This window comes from Sinocyclocheilus grahami, unplaced genomic scaffold (assembly GCF_001515645.1).
Source record: "Sinocyclocheilus grahami isolate Dianchi unplaced genomic scaffold, SAMN03320097.WGS_v1.1 scaffold733.1, whole genome shotgun sequence".
In the NCBI taxonomy this organism is placed as follows: Eukaryota; Metazoa; Chordata; class Actinopteri; order Cypriniformes; family Cyprinidae; genus Sinocyclocheilus; species Sinocyclocheilus grahami.
The window spans coordinates 302,646-320,145 of record NW_015505912.1 but is presented as its reverse complement, the minus strand read 5'-3'; the positions used below and the strand labels follow the sequence as shown (position 1 = coordinate 320,145).

Sequence of the window (17,500 nt, the reverse complement as noted above, 5' to 3'; positions counted from 1 at the left end):
GGTGTAACTATTCATAAAGTAGTGTTTACATGGAACAAACTCCACCCACATAAATTATATAACTAGAATACCTTAACCTAAAAAGTAGTAGTTCCATCTCAAAAAGCCAGTTTAATAAAATAACAAACTAAAACATTAATGAAGGTGCTTTACACCCTTGCTGGGAAAAGATTCGTTAATATTGGTGTCTTTCATGTAAAGACCTCTTTCTTTCTGTGGCTGCAGTAGTTACATTTTATAATAAGCCACCCACAGAAAGTCATACAAATGTCTTTTCAAACGGTCACTTTAGATCAGAAAAATGCATTCAGACTAATCAGTGTGCTTGATTTATTTTCCATTAAAATGCTAGTTCATTGGGGGAAAAAGCAGATTTAGTTACATTCTTTAACCTGTTTACTACTTTGGCACAGTTGCAGATCAAACATGCTGTGACTCAGGCTGAAATCCAACAGCTCAAGAGGAAGGTATGATAACTTTTTTTCATGCTAACTGATCATCATATCTCTAATAAAATGTTGGAATTTCTTAGGATGAAGTGATTGTTCATCTGAAAATAAAAACGGTCATCATTTACTTGAAATAGTATTTACTTTGTAATTGTTCATGCTGCTCTTTTACAACAAATGTGAACAGTGATTCAAACGGTCAAACTTCAAAAAAGACCAAAATCACCATAATAGTAGTCCATATGTCTGGAAATTGGAGTTTGTTAATAGCTTAAAAGAACAGTTCAACCAAAATGAAAATTTGCTGAAAATTTTCTCATCTTCAGGTCATCCAAGATGTAGATGAGTTTGTTTTTTCATTGGAACAGATTTAGATAACCACCCACTGAAAGTCATACAAATGTCTTTTCAAACGGTCACTTTAGATCAGAAAAATGCATTCAGACTAATCAGTGTGCTTGATTTATTTTCCATTAAAATGCTAGTTCATTGGGGGAAAAAGCAGATTTAGTTACATTCTTTAACCTGTTTACTACTTTGGCACAGTTGCAGATCAAACATGCTGTGACTCAGGCTGAAATCCAACAGCTCAAGAGGAAGGTATGATAACTTTTTTTCATGCTAACTGATCATCACATCTCTAATAAAATGTTGGAATTTCTTAGGATGAAGTGATTGTTCATCTGAAAATAAAAACGGTCATCATTTACTTGAAATAGTATTTACTTCGTAATTGTTCATGCTGCTCTTTTACAACAAATGTGAACAGTGATTCAAACGGTCAAACTTCAAAAAAGACCAAAATCACCATAATAGTAGTCCATATGTCTGGAAATTGGAGTTTGTTAATAGCTTAAAAGAACAGTTCAACCAAAATGAAAATTTTCTCATCTTCAGGTCATCCAAGATGTAGATGAGTTTGTTTTTTCATTGGAACAGATTTAGATACATGTACCTGCTCACTATTGGATCATCTGCTGTGAATGGATGCCGTCAGAATCAGACAAGGGCGTAAATTTCAGTTAGAGGGGGGACAATAAACATAACATTTCTCAAGAGCAATTTTTGAAGGGGACACAAATAATACAGCCAAAATTGTAATTGTAAGGATAGATAAGTGTATACAGCATGTGTACATAGCATGGAGACCATGTTTAATTATTTTACGTCCTCCACATAGTATTTTAGGTTCCGTCTGGGATTGAGGCCATCTCTTATTTTGATATTCAACCGCAGCATGCCCACATCTGCCACTTAACATCATATTGAGCAAAACCCAACACATCGGTAAATCTACAATATTAGCCTAATATCAGTTTACACACAGGCTTATCGCCGTGTTAGTTGTAGTGGGTGACTTACTATTCAACAATCTACGGTATTAAACAAGCTACAAATCAAGCTAGGTAACCTTATAATCGCTCATGGAAAAATACATCGGATATCATCATTTTTTGTCATGACTAATTTATTAATGATCCAGCATCATCTGTATTAAAGAGAAAGAATCACTTCATCTGATGTTTAAAGTGAATAAAATAGCCTCGACAGCCTACTTACACATAACTAATGAAGCACTCTGTTCCCTCCCACTGCCCACCGGACTCGTGTGTGTCGGTGAGGTAAAGGGGGAAAGCAGGCAGTGGACCAAACCACTGTGAGGCAAGGGAGGAGGGAGGACTTGAAACTTTCTAAACTTAAAATGCTTTTTCTTTTTTTTTTTACTACTTACACAATTATTTTAAGCATTATATTATTTACAATACACAGAGTGGTTTGTAATTATATTTTTAGGGGGGGACAACCCTCAGATGGGAGGGACGGGGGGGGGTAATTTACACCCCTGGAATCAGAGTTAAATGAGAGCTGATAAAAAAAATCATAATAATCCACAATCAAGTTGTAACGGGGCTGACGAGATGAGAGGCGTGCGGATCCATGTGCAAGCTTTATTTAACAAGAGAAGTGGTCAAACACAGGCAGGGTCGATCAATGGCAAACAGGTATATGGTGGGCAAAACACAAGAATAGTCCTAGGGCTAGCATAGGTCACTGATCGGCAGACAGAATCACAGGGGCGAGACGAGAGGGAAAAATCCAGGAACTCAGTCACAGATCAGAAACTGAGAGAACAGGCAAGGCAAGGCAAAACAAGGAAACACAGAGACTCGGAACGGGGAACAGGCTAAACAATACTCAGCGGAGAATGGTTGTTTGAGTGGGTGTTATATAGTGAGTGAGTGATATGAAACAGCTGTGTGCAATCAGTGCAGTGTGTAATCAGTGCAATGAATGATGGGATATGTAGTCCGGGGTGCTATGCAACAGTTTGTGTTGTGCGAGAGTCAATGTAATGGAAAGGGTGACCTCTGGTGGTGAATGAATGGAAGTCCATGGACAGGATTCGTGACACAAGTAATCCACATGACTCCAGTCCATCTGTTAATGTGTAATGAAGTGAAAAGCTGCATGTTTCTAATAAGCAAATTCATCAAGATTTAACCATTGCTTCCTAATAAAATACGAGTGCTTTCTCCAAAGCAGTTATTATGGATTATAAACTTGTATTTTGGCTAGAAGTAATGATTTAGGGCTCTATCATACACCCGGTGCAATGTGGCGCCAGACGCGACGCAAGTGTTTTTTGCTTGTTTCAGCCCGACGTAGTATTTTCATGTCCTGCTTTAAATAACAAATGCATTTGTGCCCATTTGTACGCTCATGGGCGTGCTGGTCTGAAAACGAGGTGTGTTCAGGCGCATTGTTGGCGCGTTGCTATTTTGAGGCAACTGAAATAGACTGCGCCATTGACCTAAACTTTAAAATTAACTAAAACCTGGTCTAAAGTCAATGGCGCAGTAGTTTTTTTTTTGTTATTTTAAAGAGCGCGTTAGTATAGGCGGGTCCACAGTGCACGAACACTCTGCTTATTACACACACAGGGATGCACAGCAGCACACAAACATGCCAAATATTAAAAATTAAAGGATTGCAATGTAAAAGATTATTATTGTGTAGGCTACAGAAATATAAAAATGCCTATATGTCATAATGGATAGTCATTGCATGTATCAGAATTAGGCTACCTATTCGCTTGTGCACGAGCAGCTCCGTTTAATCTCTGGAGACGCGTTCTGTCTTTGCACTTGCAAATTCCGCCGTGTAAATAGCAAATCTGCCATGGCACGAGCACAACTGGCTCTTAAAGGGAATGGGAGATGAGACTCTGATTGATTTATGCCCAAAACACACCCATTACTCATTAAGAGAATAGGGACAACACTTTTAGACCATGCGCCGGGCGCATCGACCATTTTTCCCATCGTTAAACTAACAAAAGTGGATTTGGACACACCCTAAGTGCACCCGCGCCGTGCGCTTTAGACCTTGTGCTTAGATCGTTAAAATAGGCCCCTTAAAGTTAAATGCCTTAAAGATGGATTTGTTTCAACACAGTTTTTCATTTCACAAGAGGTTAACTGACGGACTGGAGTTTTTGTTGGTTTCTTGTGGATTATTGTGATGCTTTTATGAGCTGTTGGACTCATTCTGACGGCACACATTCACTTGCACAGGATCCATTGTTGAGCAAGTGATGTAATGCTGAATCTTTCAAAATCTGTTCTGATAAAGAAACAATCTACTTCTTTGATGGCCTGAGGGTGAGTATGTTTTCAGAAATTTTTCATTTTTGGGTGAACTATTCCTTTAAAATCTTCTCCATGCCACAGCTCTCAAATATGATTGCTGTTTTCACACATTCAGAGGCAACAGGTTTGACAGCATACATGAGCCGATAATTTTCTTGGGTCATTTTTTGACATCAAATCTGAAACAATATACCTAGAGGCACCAAGCGGGAATATGCATACGTTTAATGAGATTTTAGAGCTTGGAGGAAGGAACAATTATTGTATAACGGCTTACATTCTTCACTTTGGTAAAAGTCATAAAGATTTATAATGCCATTAGTGTGAGTAAATGATGTCAGAATTGCCATTTATAGGCCTTTACATTTTTCAAAAGAACACATATGGAAGTTTTTCCTCTGACAAAGAGTTCTGGTTTTCCACAGTTGAAAGGTTTGATCTATGTTACTATTTGCATGACAAGACAAAAAAAAAAGTAATCACCTGTTTGCATTCATGTGTGAAGCTAAATCATGCAGAGCAGGAGAAGCAGCGCTGGCGTGCTGAAAAGGCCCAGATGGAGCATAACATGCAGGAGAACCGGGAGCGCATGGAGAAGCTGGAGGGATATTGGATGGAGGCGCAGAGTCTTTGCCAGGCTGTGGATGAGCACCTGAAAGAAACGCAGGCTCAGTACCAGGCTTTAGAACGCAAATACAGCAAGGCCAAACGCCTTATAAAAGAGTATCAGCAAAAGTGAGAGAAAACACACAGATACTGATCCACATCCACATTCTTACCGAAGGTCCTGTTTAGCTTTAACCCTTATTTTAAAGATGAATATATGTCCATATATTCACCTTTATTATTTGTTAATTGTAATGTTGTGATAATTTTGTCCAAGGCTAATAAATATACTTAAAAAGACAATAAATACAATTAGTATTACATAACAACATTCTGAAAGACATACATACTAAATACTAAACACACACACACACACACACACACACAAATATTTCAAATTTATATAAACAGATTGATGTGACTCATTGTGTTTGGGTCAATTCATTTATTCAAAATGAAATAAAAAAGTAATTCATGCAGACAATGAGTAAGATAAAATTCTTCTATGATGACAAAAAGTTAATGGAAGGAAAAATCTTTAATAATCCTTTTCTTAAAAAAAAAAAAAAAGACTATCACTTACAATATCACTTGACAATCTCATAATTGAATCTAAATTACAACCTTACAAAAAAATCCTATAAACTCAACAAACATGAATACAAATATCACATTTCTAAGGACTAGGCACATGTATTTTAAACTAGATTCTTTCCCAAAGATGTTTTTATTTTAGTCACTGGGCCAAGATCACTATACACAGCCAAGAGATTAAGTAATATTTTATGAAGTATTCTATATAATTTCAGAAATATATTAATGTCTTTTGCCTTCTGTTTTTTATACAGGGAGATTGAGTTACTGAAGAAGAAAACAGCTCAGCAGAAAACTGTAGAGGAGACTGAAGCTTCACATAAGGAGGAAACAGAACAACTTCAAGACGAGGTAGAGTATTCCTTTAACATATACATTTTAAAACCTATTGTACAGTTTATAAATATGGCAATTAAACAATTCAATTCAAGCAGTCATATAAAATATCTCCTTATACAGGTAATAGGTCTTGAGCCACAGGTCGAGGAGTTGAAGTCACTGGATCCATCGTAAAAGTAAACAATTGTTCAAATTTTAACTACTTCAGTGCAAATGTATTGGAACTGGGGAAACAGAGAATCTGTACTTTTCTCATTCCTCCATACCTTGATTTCAGGCTTTTTACGCTTTTAGAGATTTTTCTTATTTTTCTTAATCTCATTCCTAGTATTGTGAATAATTGTTTTACCCTGCAGTGTTTGCTCTTTAAAACCCTTCGTATTTTCCTCATATTTAACTCTAGGTAATGATTCGGCTGTCATTGATAGTTTTGCCAAAGTTGTTTCTGTAGAATTCTAAAGCAGTGTTTTCCAACCGGGGTGCCGTCTGTCGAGAGCAGGGATGCCGTGTAAAAAATAATTTTTTAATATTTTTAAATTGCTAAAATGTTCAAAAAAAGCATCTATTATATAATATCCATTTCTGATGTCACTAATAATTAGAGATGCACCGAAATTTCGAGTCTGTTGGAAATTTCGACTGCTGAAAATGAGTTCACCGCTCAGGTTTCACTTTCACGTGGTGTGGTGCTCTGTGTATTATCCCACTCTATGCGTGTGCGCTCCTCTCAGTCGCTCCACTCATATACCGTTCATGCTCATCGGAACAGCAAAGTCCACTCAAAAATTGAGCCGACAGGAAACATCGATGTAGTACAGTATTGTTTCGGTCTGCAATAGCCCTACTGTGTTGTAACATGGTGTGGTATATGGGCAACTCTGGTAACACTGCCCTCTCATTCATTGATCTGCTAACCGCTATGTTATGCTCACATGTTCTGATAATAATAGCTTTCTAGGACTAAACATTATTTGGATAATTGGTAAAAAAAAAAAATAAATAAAAAATCTTAACCCTACTGTTAGACCTACCTGAAAAACTAAAAAGCAATTTATTTAATGGAAAAGCCTGTCGCTATTTTTTATTTGTGCTATCATTATTAATTTCTTTATTTGTTCTTATTTTATTACTGACTGCTTACTTGTCATTTTTCATTAAATTCAAAGTTTGAAATCAAGCTATCTCGTGCTAAAGTTTGAAATCAAGCTATCTTGTGCTACTGCACCAAAATTACCCCACTGTAAAATGAAAAAACCACTGAGTGAGCAAAAATTTGTGAGATAGCTAGTTATAATGGTAATTAAATAATGTTTACATATGTACAAAAGCCTACATTAAAATCTGTCATATAAATTGGTCTCTTCATTAGAAATTAGCCTAATGATTGCCACCATTGATGGACACATTTTTTAAATAATATTAAAAATATCTGTATGCCATTATATTCTGCAGTTCTTCCCTGTTGTACCGAATAGGCCTATCTATACTTTTCAAATTATCATATCGAAGTTAGAAATTCAAATATTGTGACAAAATTAATTTTGTAGGGTTCCACAAGTTTGTTAAAATTTCCAAAGGGTGCCGCGACTAAAAAAAGGTTGGGAAACACTGGTCTAAAATGTATATTACACAACTAAATCTTTTTAACAACATACATTTGGCAGAACGGAAGGCTGATCTTTCATGATCAATATACTACAGTGGAACATATTTCTGGGTTTCAGTCCTGAAACGAATGAAACGGAGACACTTATTCTACCAGAAGTGTTAAAAACAACATCTTATTTGAAGACATATGTTTTTGAAACTCTAATGAACTGCCACTTGCTGCTGTACCTTAAAAGGCTTGTTACTCTTTTATTTCAAGTTTGTCCTGATGTCCTTCCTAGGACATTCCTTAGGAGGCACTGTTCTATATGTGATAAAACAATAAATATGATTTATCTAGATTCTTTAAAAGTACATATTAATTTAAAATGGAAGCACATCATTCATGGTGGAATGGAGAGAACCTGAGAAAAGTGGGAAAGTTCATATAAATTATAAAAATGGTCTTTTAAAGAACCAATTAAGGATGAAGTATTTCAGCTCATATTTTGTTGCCATAAAAACACCAAACAATATACTTAGCTTAGCCTTACTATATAGCCAGATTTTTAAGGGGTTTACAGAAACAACTCTCTCCTACCTATAGCAGTCCACACTTTACCTCTTGTGCAAGGTTTTGGTGACTTGAACCTTAAAAACCAACTGCTGCCTTTTTCTCAGTATTACTCCTGTTCATAGTCACGCTTCAGTGTTCATTTAGACCTTCCCTTAAACTTTCTTTACTGAGGCAAAAAGATGGTAATGATTTATGGGACTGGCCTTCACGTGTGTATAGTATTGTGTTTTTTTAAGAGTGTGGTTTACATTTAAATGCAGTTTGATCTGTACGGGCCACAATAGTTTAATGAAATCTGGATACATTTGTAAAAGAGGACAAAATCCAGATTTTACTCCCTGGAATGAATATGCGTCATGAATTGTTCAGTATGATTAAACTTAATACAGCACACATTTCTTAGACTAGCTGTTGAAGGAGGATGTCTTAGATACAACGGCAGTGAAATTCACATCTTATAGGAAGCAAGACTATTTGTTAACATAATCATGTGAAATGTATGAAGGAACCAAGAACTATAAATGATTGTGATTGTAGTATTTAGTATGTCATCATTAGTCTTTACACAGGACTACATTAAATCGATGAGGCATGTAAACAACTTTATTTCAGTGCAAGGCTTGTATGGAAAACACACTCATGTGGTTTGTTAATGTGCTTTTATGAAATAAACAGTCAGCTGTGGATTTGTAACCGAAGTGGCTTTGTTTTCTTCAAGTGGTACAAACACGCTCTTTGCTATGCTCAAAATAACTTATATGAACATATATTGGTAGTCCAAAACTTTTTATTTAAATGTGTCAAGAGAGCAACTACAATGGCCATATAAACTTAGATGTACAGTGCCTTGTGAAAGTATTCATTTTTTTCACGTTTTGTTATGTATTTGCCTTATGTTAAACTGCTTTAAATTACTTTTTTTTCTCCACATCAATCTACACACCATACACTATATTGACAAAGCAAAAACAGAATTGTAACAACTTCTTAAATTTATTAAAAATAAAAAAACTGAAATAAGTACATTGCATAAGTATTCATACCCTTAACTAAATATTTAGCTAAAGCACCTTTACAGTCTCAAGTCTTTTTTGTTTGATGCAACAAGCTTTGCTCATCATCATTTGGCAATTATCTGCCATTCTTCTCCTCACCTGTTCTCCTCTCAAGCTCTGTCAGGTTGGATGGGGACAGATGCACATTTTCAGGTTTCTCCAGAAATATTTGATTGGGTTCAAGCCCAGGATGGAGCTGGGCCACTCAAGGACATTCACAGAGTTGTCTATAAGCCACTCTTGCTGTGTGCTTAGGTTGATTGTTCTGTTGGAAGGTGAACCTTCTGCTCAGCCTGAGATTCTGAATGCTCTGGACTAGGTTTTCATTAAGGCTATCTCAATATTTTGGTGCACTGAGCTTTTCATCTACTCTGACGAGTCCCTCAGTCCCTGCCGCTGAAAAACAGCCACAAAAACAGCTACCAGCACACTTTACTTTTGGGATGGTACTCTGCAGGTGATGAGCAGTGCCTGGTTTCCTTCAAACGCAATGTTTGGAATTGAGGTTCATCAAAGACCAGAGAATATTGTTTCTCACAGTCTGATGGTCCTTTAGGAGCTTTTTTTTTGTTGCAAATTCCAAGTGTGTTTTCATGTGTCTTCACTGAGGAGAGGATTGAGTTTGGCCACACCCCCAGAAAGCCCAGATCGGTGGAGTGTTGCAGTGATGTTTGTCTTTCTGTAGGTTTCTCCAATCTCCACATATGATCATGGACCTCAACTAGAGTGACCATCAGGTTCTTGGTCACCAGTCTAGAAAATGATGGTTTCAAACGTCTTCCATTAAGGGTAACAGAGACTACATGCTTCTATGAACCTTCAATGCAGCAGAATTTCTTCTGAACTCTTCCCCAGATGTGTGGCTTGATGCAAACCTGTTTCTGAGCTCTACATGCAGTTCTTTTGACCTCAGTCCTTGATTTTTGCTCTGATATGCATTATCAGCCGTTAGACCTTTTATTAAGACGCGTGTGCCTTTCCAAATTATACCCATTCAATTGAATTTGCCACAGGTTAACTTCACTCGAAGTGTTGTATCATCTACAAGCAATATGAATGCTCCTAAGCTAAATTTCGACTGTTCCAAATACTTATGAAATAGAATCATTTAAGTTTTTTATTTTTAATAAATTTGCAAAGATGTTAAAAACCTGTTTTTGCTTTACCATTATGGTGTATGGAGTGTAGATTGATGTGGAAAAAAAGTAATTTAAAGCAGTTTAACATAAGGCAGCAACATTACAAAATGTGAAAAACTGGGGACATTCACATTACCTAAGACTACAGGGAGTGAACTGATACACACGTAGCTTAAAATAACCTACAATAAGAAGTATGGCACAGCTTTAAACTCTGAAGTGACTAATTAGATGATTCTTTCTGCTGACAAAGATGTCAGATCATTCCAAGTTATCAAGGATATAATTAATTTATCTCAAATAAAGTAAATGAAATGTATATAAAAAATGTAGCCCTCAAAGATCAGATACCAGAGGATTTTTCCTCTTCTTCAACCCAAGCATCTTATGTAGCGTTCTACTTTGCTCAGTTTTACAGTAAAATCTTGAGAGTATTAAACAGAGCAAAAAACCCAAACCATTCAACATAGCGTTTAATCTGACTGCCTTTGAGGTACAAATTCAGAAAAAAACAGATTAAATTCATATTTGCAATACATACTGTGCATTACATAACTCTTTGTTAGTCAAACATTGTGCCAATGAGCAGAGAAAGAAAAAGCTTGTTCAATTAATTATTTTATAAATGTGTTTGAAGGTTAAATTGTTTCCAAGACGACCAGAAATTTGCATAGCACCAATGTGCATGTCAACAATGTATGAGCATCTTCTAGCTCTCTGAAATGGTCACTAATCTCTAAATTCCAAGGGTTTTTGGAGAGATTTTGCAGCAGTGACACAGATGGCATTATGTATAAATCTTACATACAGTACATAAAGCACTTCAGTGAGGCCTTCAGAGTTAGTAAACGCCTCATTCATGTGATTTTACATTATCACAAGAAAAAAACTGATGTGATCTTTATGGTATCTTTCAAATCAAATCAACAGACCCACATTTTGGAATTTTCTATGAACAGTAAACTGATAAAAAGCAGTCAGCCACTGCAAGGTAGAATTAATGTACCAGGTGTTGCCTTTGCAATACTGTTAGAACATAAACTATGTATATTAAAAATTAGTCAAATGTAAAAATTAAATAACATTTCATTTGTAATATTATAAAGGTAGAATGATCTCAACTTGTAGACATCACATGCACATGTATCATTCTGATAAACCAGCTCTTTGGTGTGGTAAAGGTTAGAGGTGGAGGGTTTTTTTCTACCTGGTTTGTGCACATCATGACAAAGATGAATTTAAAATAGACAAACACATAGCATTTTATACAGTATACAAGTATGGCAAAGACACATGACAGCAACCACGGTACAAATGAGCATCAACATATTTTTCTTTTAGGAGGCCCATTTGTAACCAAAGCAAAATTAAAAGAGTAATAGTGACAAACCAGACTGATGAAAACTCTTTCAGGTTGCAAGTTTCGCAACATCATAATCACAGTAAATCATGGTGAAAAGTAATTATCGGTGCAAGTTTATTACTTTATATCTACTATTTAATGGGAGATAAAACTATACGAAATGCACCTAAGATCAGTTGTATGGCAACTAAAAAAAAAAAAAAAAAAAAAAAACTTAGCACAACAATAGATGATTGTATGCATTTTCTACTGCACAGAGGGACATGACGCTTGAACATTTAAAAAATACCTGAACATTTACGCATCTATGCAAACCCAGGAGTTCTCATTCTCAAAACCCTCATTTTCCCCAATCTTTGAAGTTTCTTGACTAAAAGAAAACATCTTGCAACCCATACATTTACAAAATTATTTTACTATGATCGTAAGAACATTGTCGAACAATTTCACATTTTGTCATTAATAAAATAAAGTTTTGACTTCAGCTAAGTTTTCTCAAATTGATTACAACCAGCCTAATGACTCTGTGTTTTGGGGGACCAACTACACCCAGCAATTTCGTGCCCCATTACGTTATACACAAAAATGCCTAGATCAGACCTGTCTAACAGTCTAGACAAGAACAGGATCTTTTCAATAACTAGATAATTTTGTCTTAAAGGAACTTAAATCTGAATTAAAGACAAACTTAAAACAGGAACAACAACCTTTTCATATGACATCCATAAATTCATCATTGTTTAATCATTACTACTTCAGTCAGGAGTGCATTTTCTGATGATGCCGGGTGAGATGGTATCTACGAGTAAAGCTTTTTCCACACTGAGTGCAGGGGAAAAGTTTGGTGCCATTATGAAGCTGTTGGTGAGCTTTGAGACTTTGTGGCCGACTAAAGCTTTTTCCACAATCTGGGCACTGGCATGGGCGAACGCCTGAATGCTTCTGCTCATGCCTCCTCAAATCTCCCGACTGCCTAAAGCTTTCGCCACACTCTGAACACAGGAAAGGTTTTTCACCCGTGTGTGTGCGGAGGTGCACATTCAGTTGTCCGGAGTGGACAAAACTCTTGCCGCACTGCTGACATGTGTAAGGCTTTTCTCCTGTGTGGATGCGCTGGTGTTGCTTGAGGCTATTAAACCAACTGAATGCCTTTCCGCAATCTGGGCACAGATACACCTTCTCTCCCTGCTTGAAGCAGCTGTGGTTCTTGAAGCCCTTGAGTGTGCTAAAGCTCTTGCAGCACTGGCTGCAGCTGTGAGGCTTTTCAACAGACAATACACCCCCTTCTTGGAAACTTAGATATTTTACACTCATTTCTGGATGGTGACGGCGGATGTGTTTGTAAAGATAGCGCTCATCGGTGAAAGAGAAGGGGCAGTATGTGCAGGGAAAGATGCTGGCATCAACAAGGGCTGAGCTCTGGCGGTGGGATTTGCGGCGTGAGTGGCTCTGCTGGTGGCGCTTCAAGCCAGAAGACTGGGTGAAGGACTTGAGGCACAGCGTGCAGCAGTAGGGTTTCTCCTTGGAGTGGATGGTGCGCTCATGGCGACGAAGGTTACACATACGGTTGAAGTAAAGGTTGCAGTGGGAGCAACCGTAAGATCCGTCTCCCTGCTGAATGCACTCATGGGCTTTGAGAATATCAAAATTATTGAAAGCTTTCAGGCACTCACCGCAGACATGCTGAGAAGCTGGTGCTTCATGTGGTTCCTCTATCTTATTATCATCTTGTACTGCACATTGGTGAGTTTTCAGTGTCTCCAAATCAGAGAACGTCTGCTCACACTCTGTGCAGATAGGTAAACTCTTCTGCACTTCATCCTCAGTTGCGTACTTGTTTTTAGGTGGTCGCCCCCTTGGTCGTCCAACAGGCACTTTTTTAGGGTGACTCCTGCCTCTTAAAGTGTTCTTCACAGGCCTCCTCCCTCGAGTAGGAGGTTCATAGGTTGGGTCATGCTTGTCAGAATTTTTCTCTGTACCACACTCAGTCCCTGCTGTTAGCGAGCCGCTCTCAACTAACCTAAGATACTCTCCATGGTGATGCCGTTTCAGATGTTGATTCAAATTGAATTTGGCCACAAAAGAGAAGGAGCACTTCGTGCAAGGGTATATATCAGAAGGTCTGTCAGCATCTTTCTCTCGCTTTTCCTCCCCCTGGTGGGTTTGTTGGTGTCTTTTCAGCCCTGTTGCCTGACTAAAGCACTTCCTACAATGGCTGCAGCAATAAGGCTTCTCTTTGGAGTGAATAGTGCGCTGATGTCTCTTCAGATGACAAGATCTCAAAAAGTTACGGCCACATTCACATTTATTCATTTCACCGGAGACCTCAGTAACACAGTTTGTCTGGTCACTCAAACCATTATTGCATGCATCAGACAAATCAGCACAGTCTGACTTTTCTGAGTGATGGATGGGTTGTCCATTTAGGGTTGAAATTTGACTCTGACAGCTTTCTATCATTGGCTGGATATGGGTTGGAGGAGCTGCATCAGAGGCCAGAAGGCACTGGTCTATGTTTACAGACTCAAGCGGCTGTGTCTGCATGAAGTGCACATACTCATCGGGATGCGAGCGCTTCACATGAGCACGCAGATAAAAAATGGTTGGGAAGGAGTAATGGCAATAAGGACACAGACAGTCCTGACTTGCCTGTTCTTCAGTTCCTGAAAAAAAGAAAACAATTTACTGGAAAGCCACTAGGCCATGACAGATATCAACAGAAAATGCATAACATTCTCTGTATTTAGCAATCCCTAAAAAAAATACTGAATTATGCAGACGATGCCAGCATTTCCCACTAGCATTTTTTTTTTAAATGGCATTTTAAATCGCAAATCACAAAAAAAAATACTGATGTGCCAAACCATCGGAACTGCACAGTTTTTTTCTTTTTTCAAAATACCTTCTTTTGTGTTCCACAGAAGAATGAAATGCATACAAGTCTGAAACAGCTAACACAATAAACAGACAGAACTGAGATGGAGAAAGAAGGCAGAGCAGCTGCCTGTCCCTGACTATACCTCAAAAACCAGTGAAAGAGGATAAAGGTGCTTCTCTCTGCTAAACCTGCCTTCCTTAGTTACTGCTGTAAACTCTCGCACGTTTTCCTAGTAGTGTAACTTTAGCTACTATCAGACAGTGTGAAGCAATTGGATTACATCACGAATTCTAAAATAATATCTGGATTAACTGCACATTATGTTGTTACATTATTTAAAGAAACATTCAATCAGATCATGCCACAGCATGAATATAAAAGAAACTTCTATTTGACAATATGGAACAAAGATGCCACAGAGGAGGTACAAATCCAAGACGTAGTTACCTAGAGAAATGCATTTTTTATCCCAGATCTTATCCCAGATGATGCCAAGTCCTTGAGCATATTCTTCAGCATACCAAACTCTAAATTCCTGCCCTGGGCTAATAGGGCGACAACAACGGAACAGAATACGCCCATTCTGCTGGAATGCAACAAGATTCTGTTCCGTCTCACTCCTTGAGCACACCACAAACCTAAAGACACAAGATTGAGAAAAATATCAAACAAATGGGTAAACTACAATGCACAACAAAAGCAAACAGAAGAAGTTCTTACTTCATCCAGTTAGAGTGCGTTTCCCTTTCTGCATCTATGTAAGTATATTGTTTATTGCCTCTGTAAATCTAGAGAGAAAATGGCATTAATATTTGTATTGCCAAATGCATATATTGAAATTGCAATTACAACTCTAACAAATAATAAAACAGCAAGGCTGACACTCACTACCCAAGAGAAGGCACTATCCAATGCCTTTTCCTGAGAGGTCACCTCTCCATCAAAAGGTCCAAAATGCATCCCCAAAGGCACAGTCTCGCCTTGGTTGAAAACCCCAAGTCCTGCATTAGAGATGCTCGATCGACCTATAACCAAGCCTTGTGGCAGCGTCAGCAGAGCTCTCTGAGGAATGCCCATAGCTGTTGGCGAGTCACATGTGAATAATGGTGGACCATGAACCTCACACTGGTCAATGAAGTGCTGGTGACACATCTCACAATCTGCCAAAAAAACGAAGAGTAAGACAAGGAGAGGGTATTGCAGACACAGAAAGTGTAAAACATACAAATGAAAGATATTTAAATTATGCTACGAGTAATTATCTGCATATTTAAATATTTGCATATGTAAGTTTGCATATGTTAATTACTCACAGAAATGTTGGTCATTAAACATGCTATCCCCCTGTCCCTCCATCATCACAACAGAAGAACAATTAGTAACAGAGTCTTGGATCTCTAAATTCTGCTCATCGCTTAGTGGAAAATCTGCCAGAAACGGTTGAAAACAGAGTAACGTTAGATTCACAGGATGTTGTTGTTTTATTAACATGATAAAGTGCCAGCATTACGAAGCAAAAATGTCATCACTTGAAGACAAGTTATGGTGTAATATATTTTGTTAGACCTACACCTCACTTAGGAAAAGGAAACAATACAGCTAAATTAAGATGTAAAGTTTTAATAAAACAGCAGAATAACAAAGTAACGTTAACGGTATATTCGCTGTCGTGACACATTCTGGTGACCTTGTTTTAAATGTTAAAACAGCAGTAAAATAATGGCATATATTCACGAAAATCATTCATCATTCTTTGTTCAAAACATACATATAAAACCATTCAGACAAATAACCAAGAGATATGCAATTAATGTGTATATGTCGATTTTGAGCAGTCTAGAGCTAGCATGGTAGGTCTGTAAATAGTTGGCTAACTACTTCGATTTAATATACAACAACACCCACCCGGACTGTCCGACATTGTTTCACTAAATGCAGTAAGTCGCGCCTTTTGCTCCTTAACACTGTACGCACATTCGGACACGCAGGTTATTATGCAGTCCTGTTGGACATTCACGCTTACTAGCTAGATAGCGAACAACAACAACCCAACTCAGCGCTTCCCGAAACAGGAAGTTATAATACGTCGGCGTCTTCTTCTTCTTTTGGAGTTTTATGGCGGTTAGCAAACAAACGATAGGTGCATTCCCGGCACCTACTGGGCTGGAGTGTGGACCATTGATGAAATAGGAAGAACTAAAAAAATATATATATATATATATATATATATATATATATATATATATATATATATATATATATATATATATATATATATATATATATATATAAATAAAAAATGTAAGTGGCGTCGTCTGTCTGTGACGCCATCATTAACCTTTGCTGCGTTCCAATGTGCCTTCTTATACTATGCCCTTAAAGATTGTACTCTTTTGGTGAAGAAAAAGTACACACTTTTGAGTGTGTGGTAGAAGAGTATTTTTTTTTACTTGAAGTATAACAAAAAATTACAAGTTTACAGAAAAAATTGGCATACAACTTACATTCAAGGACATCAGTTTAAAGAGGAGCTTAAAAAAAACATTAATTCTATAAACCATCTCTATTAATAAATATAGATTAAACACAGGGGGATAAAATAAAGCATTATAATAAATTATATTTATCAAATAAATCTAAGATTCTAGCTTTTTTATTTTTTGACAAAGTTTTTGAGTATTGTCTCAAATAATTCTTAAAGGGTTATGAAACCCCCTGTTCCCTCTCATAGGTTCACTTCAATGCTGCGATGACGTCATCGCTATGGGAACACCTCCGGTGTGACGAATGTCTGAAGCCCTTATACCATCACGCCAATTTATTCCACATGACGTCACTGATGACGCGCGAAATGCAGCTGGAGGGCAGGAAGTGATTTTTCTCTCCATAGGAATCACTAGCAGAAACTCAAAATGCCAGTGTTTTGCGCTGTTTAGGGATGCTTAAATTGGCCAAACCGAGAAACCACAAGTAGCTTTTATCGTGTACGAAAATGTGTTGTTCATAAGTGGGGAAAAAATTTCAAGAAATTGATTGAAAAACGCAGTAAAAAGTGGCTTGTAAACCTGCGTTTGCGGTCGGGAGGAGCGAAGCTCGTGTGATAATAATGCTTGTGCGTGTAAATGGTTATTTTAGGATATAATAATATATTAAGATATTTATAAAGATATAAATAGATTGGGCTGACACCTCTCATGCAGTCAGCGTGTGACAGTCAGAATTCACTCAGTGCTAAACGCCACACGTAGACACGTAAATAAGAT

General features: G+C 37.4%; 2 protein-coding genes across 2 annotated transcripts in view; one reads left to right on the top strand and one right to left on the bottom strand.

Annotated features, from left to right (window-relative positions):
- The window catches only part of LOC107560529 (neurabin-2-like), an 18,155-nt gene extending 12,007 nt beyond the window's left edge, over positions 1 to 6,148 (top strand). The window contains exons 7-9 of the mRNA XM_016244744.1: positions 4,605 to 4,834; positions 5,554 to 5,650; positions 5,759 to 6,148. Of these exons, the coding sequence (XP_016100230.1) occupies positions 4,605 to 4,834; positions 5,554 to 5,650; positions 5,759 to 5,812 (381 nt within the window). The 3' untranslated portion in view covers positions 5,813 to 6,148. The remainder of the gene's footprint in view (positions 1 to 4,604; positions 4,835 to 5,553; positions 5,651 to 5,758) is intronic.
- Positions 6,149 to 11,772: 5,624 nt separating this feature from the next.
- Positions 11,773 to 16,288, bottom strand: LOC107560549 (histone-lysine N-methyltransferase PRDM9-like). The gene is made up of 6 exons (XM_016244761.1): positions 16,143 to 16,288; positions 15,551 to 15,664; positions 15,126 to 15,397; positions 14,958 to 15,025; positions 14,685 to 14,875; positions 11,773 to 14,022 (listed from the first exon to the last, which is right to left on the bottom strand). Exons 1-6 carry the CDS (start codon positions 16,156 to 16,158, stop codon positions 12,119 to 12,121), a joined length of 2,565 nt encoding a protein of 854 aa, XP_016100247.1. The 5' UTR covers positions 16,159 to 16,288; the 3' UTR covers positions 11,773 to 12,118.
- Between the last annotated feature and the right edge of the window lie 1,212 nt (positions 16,289 to 17,500).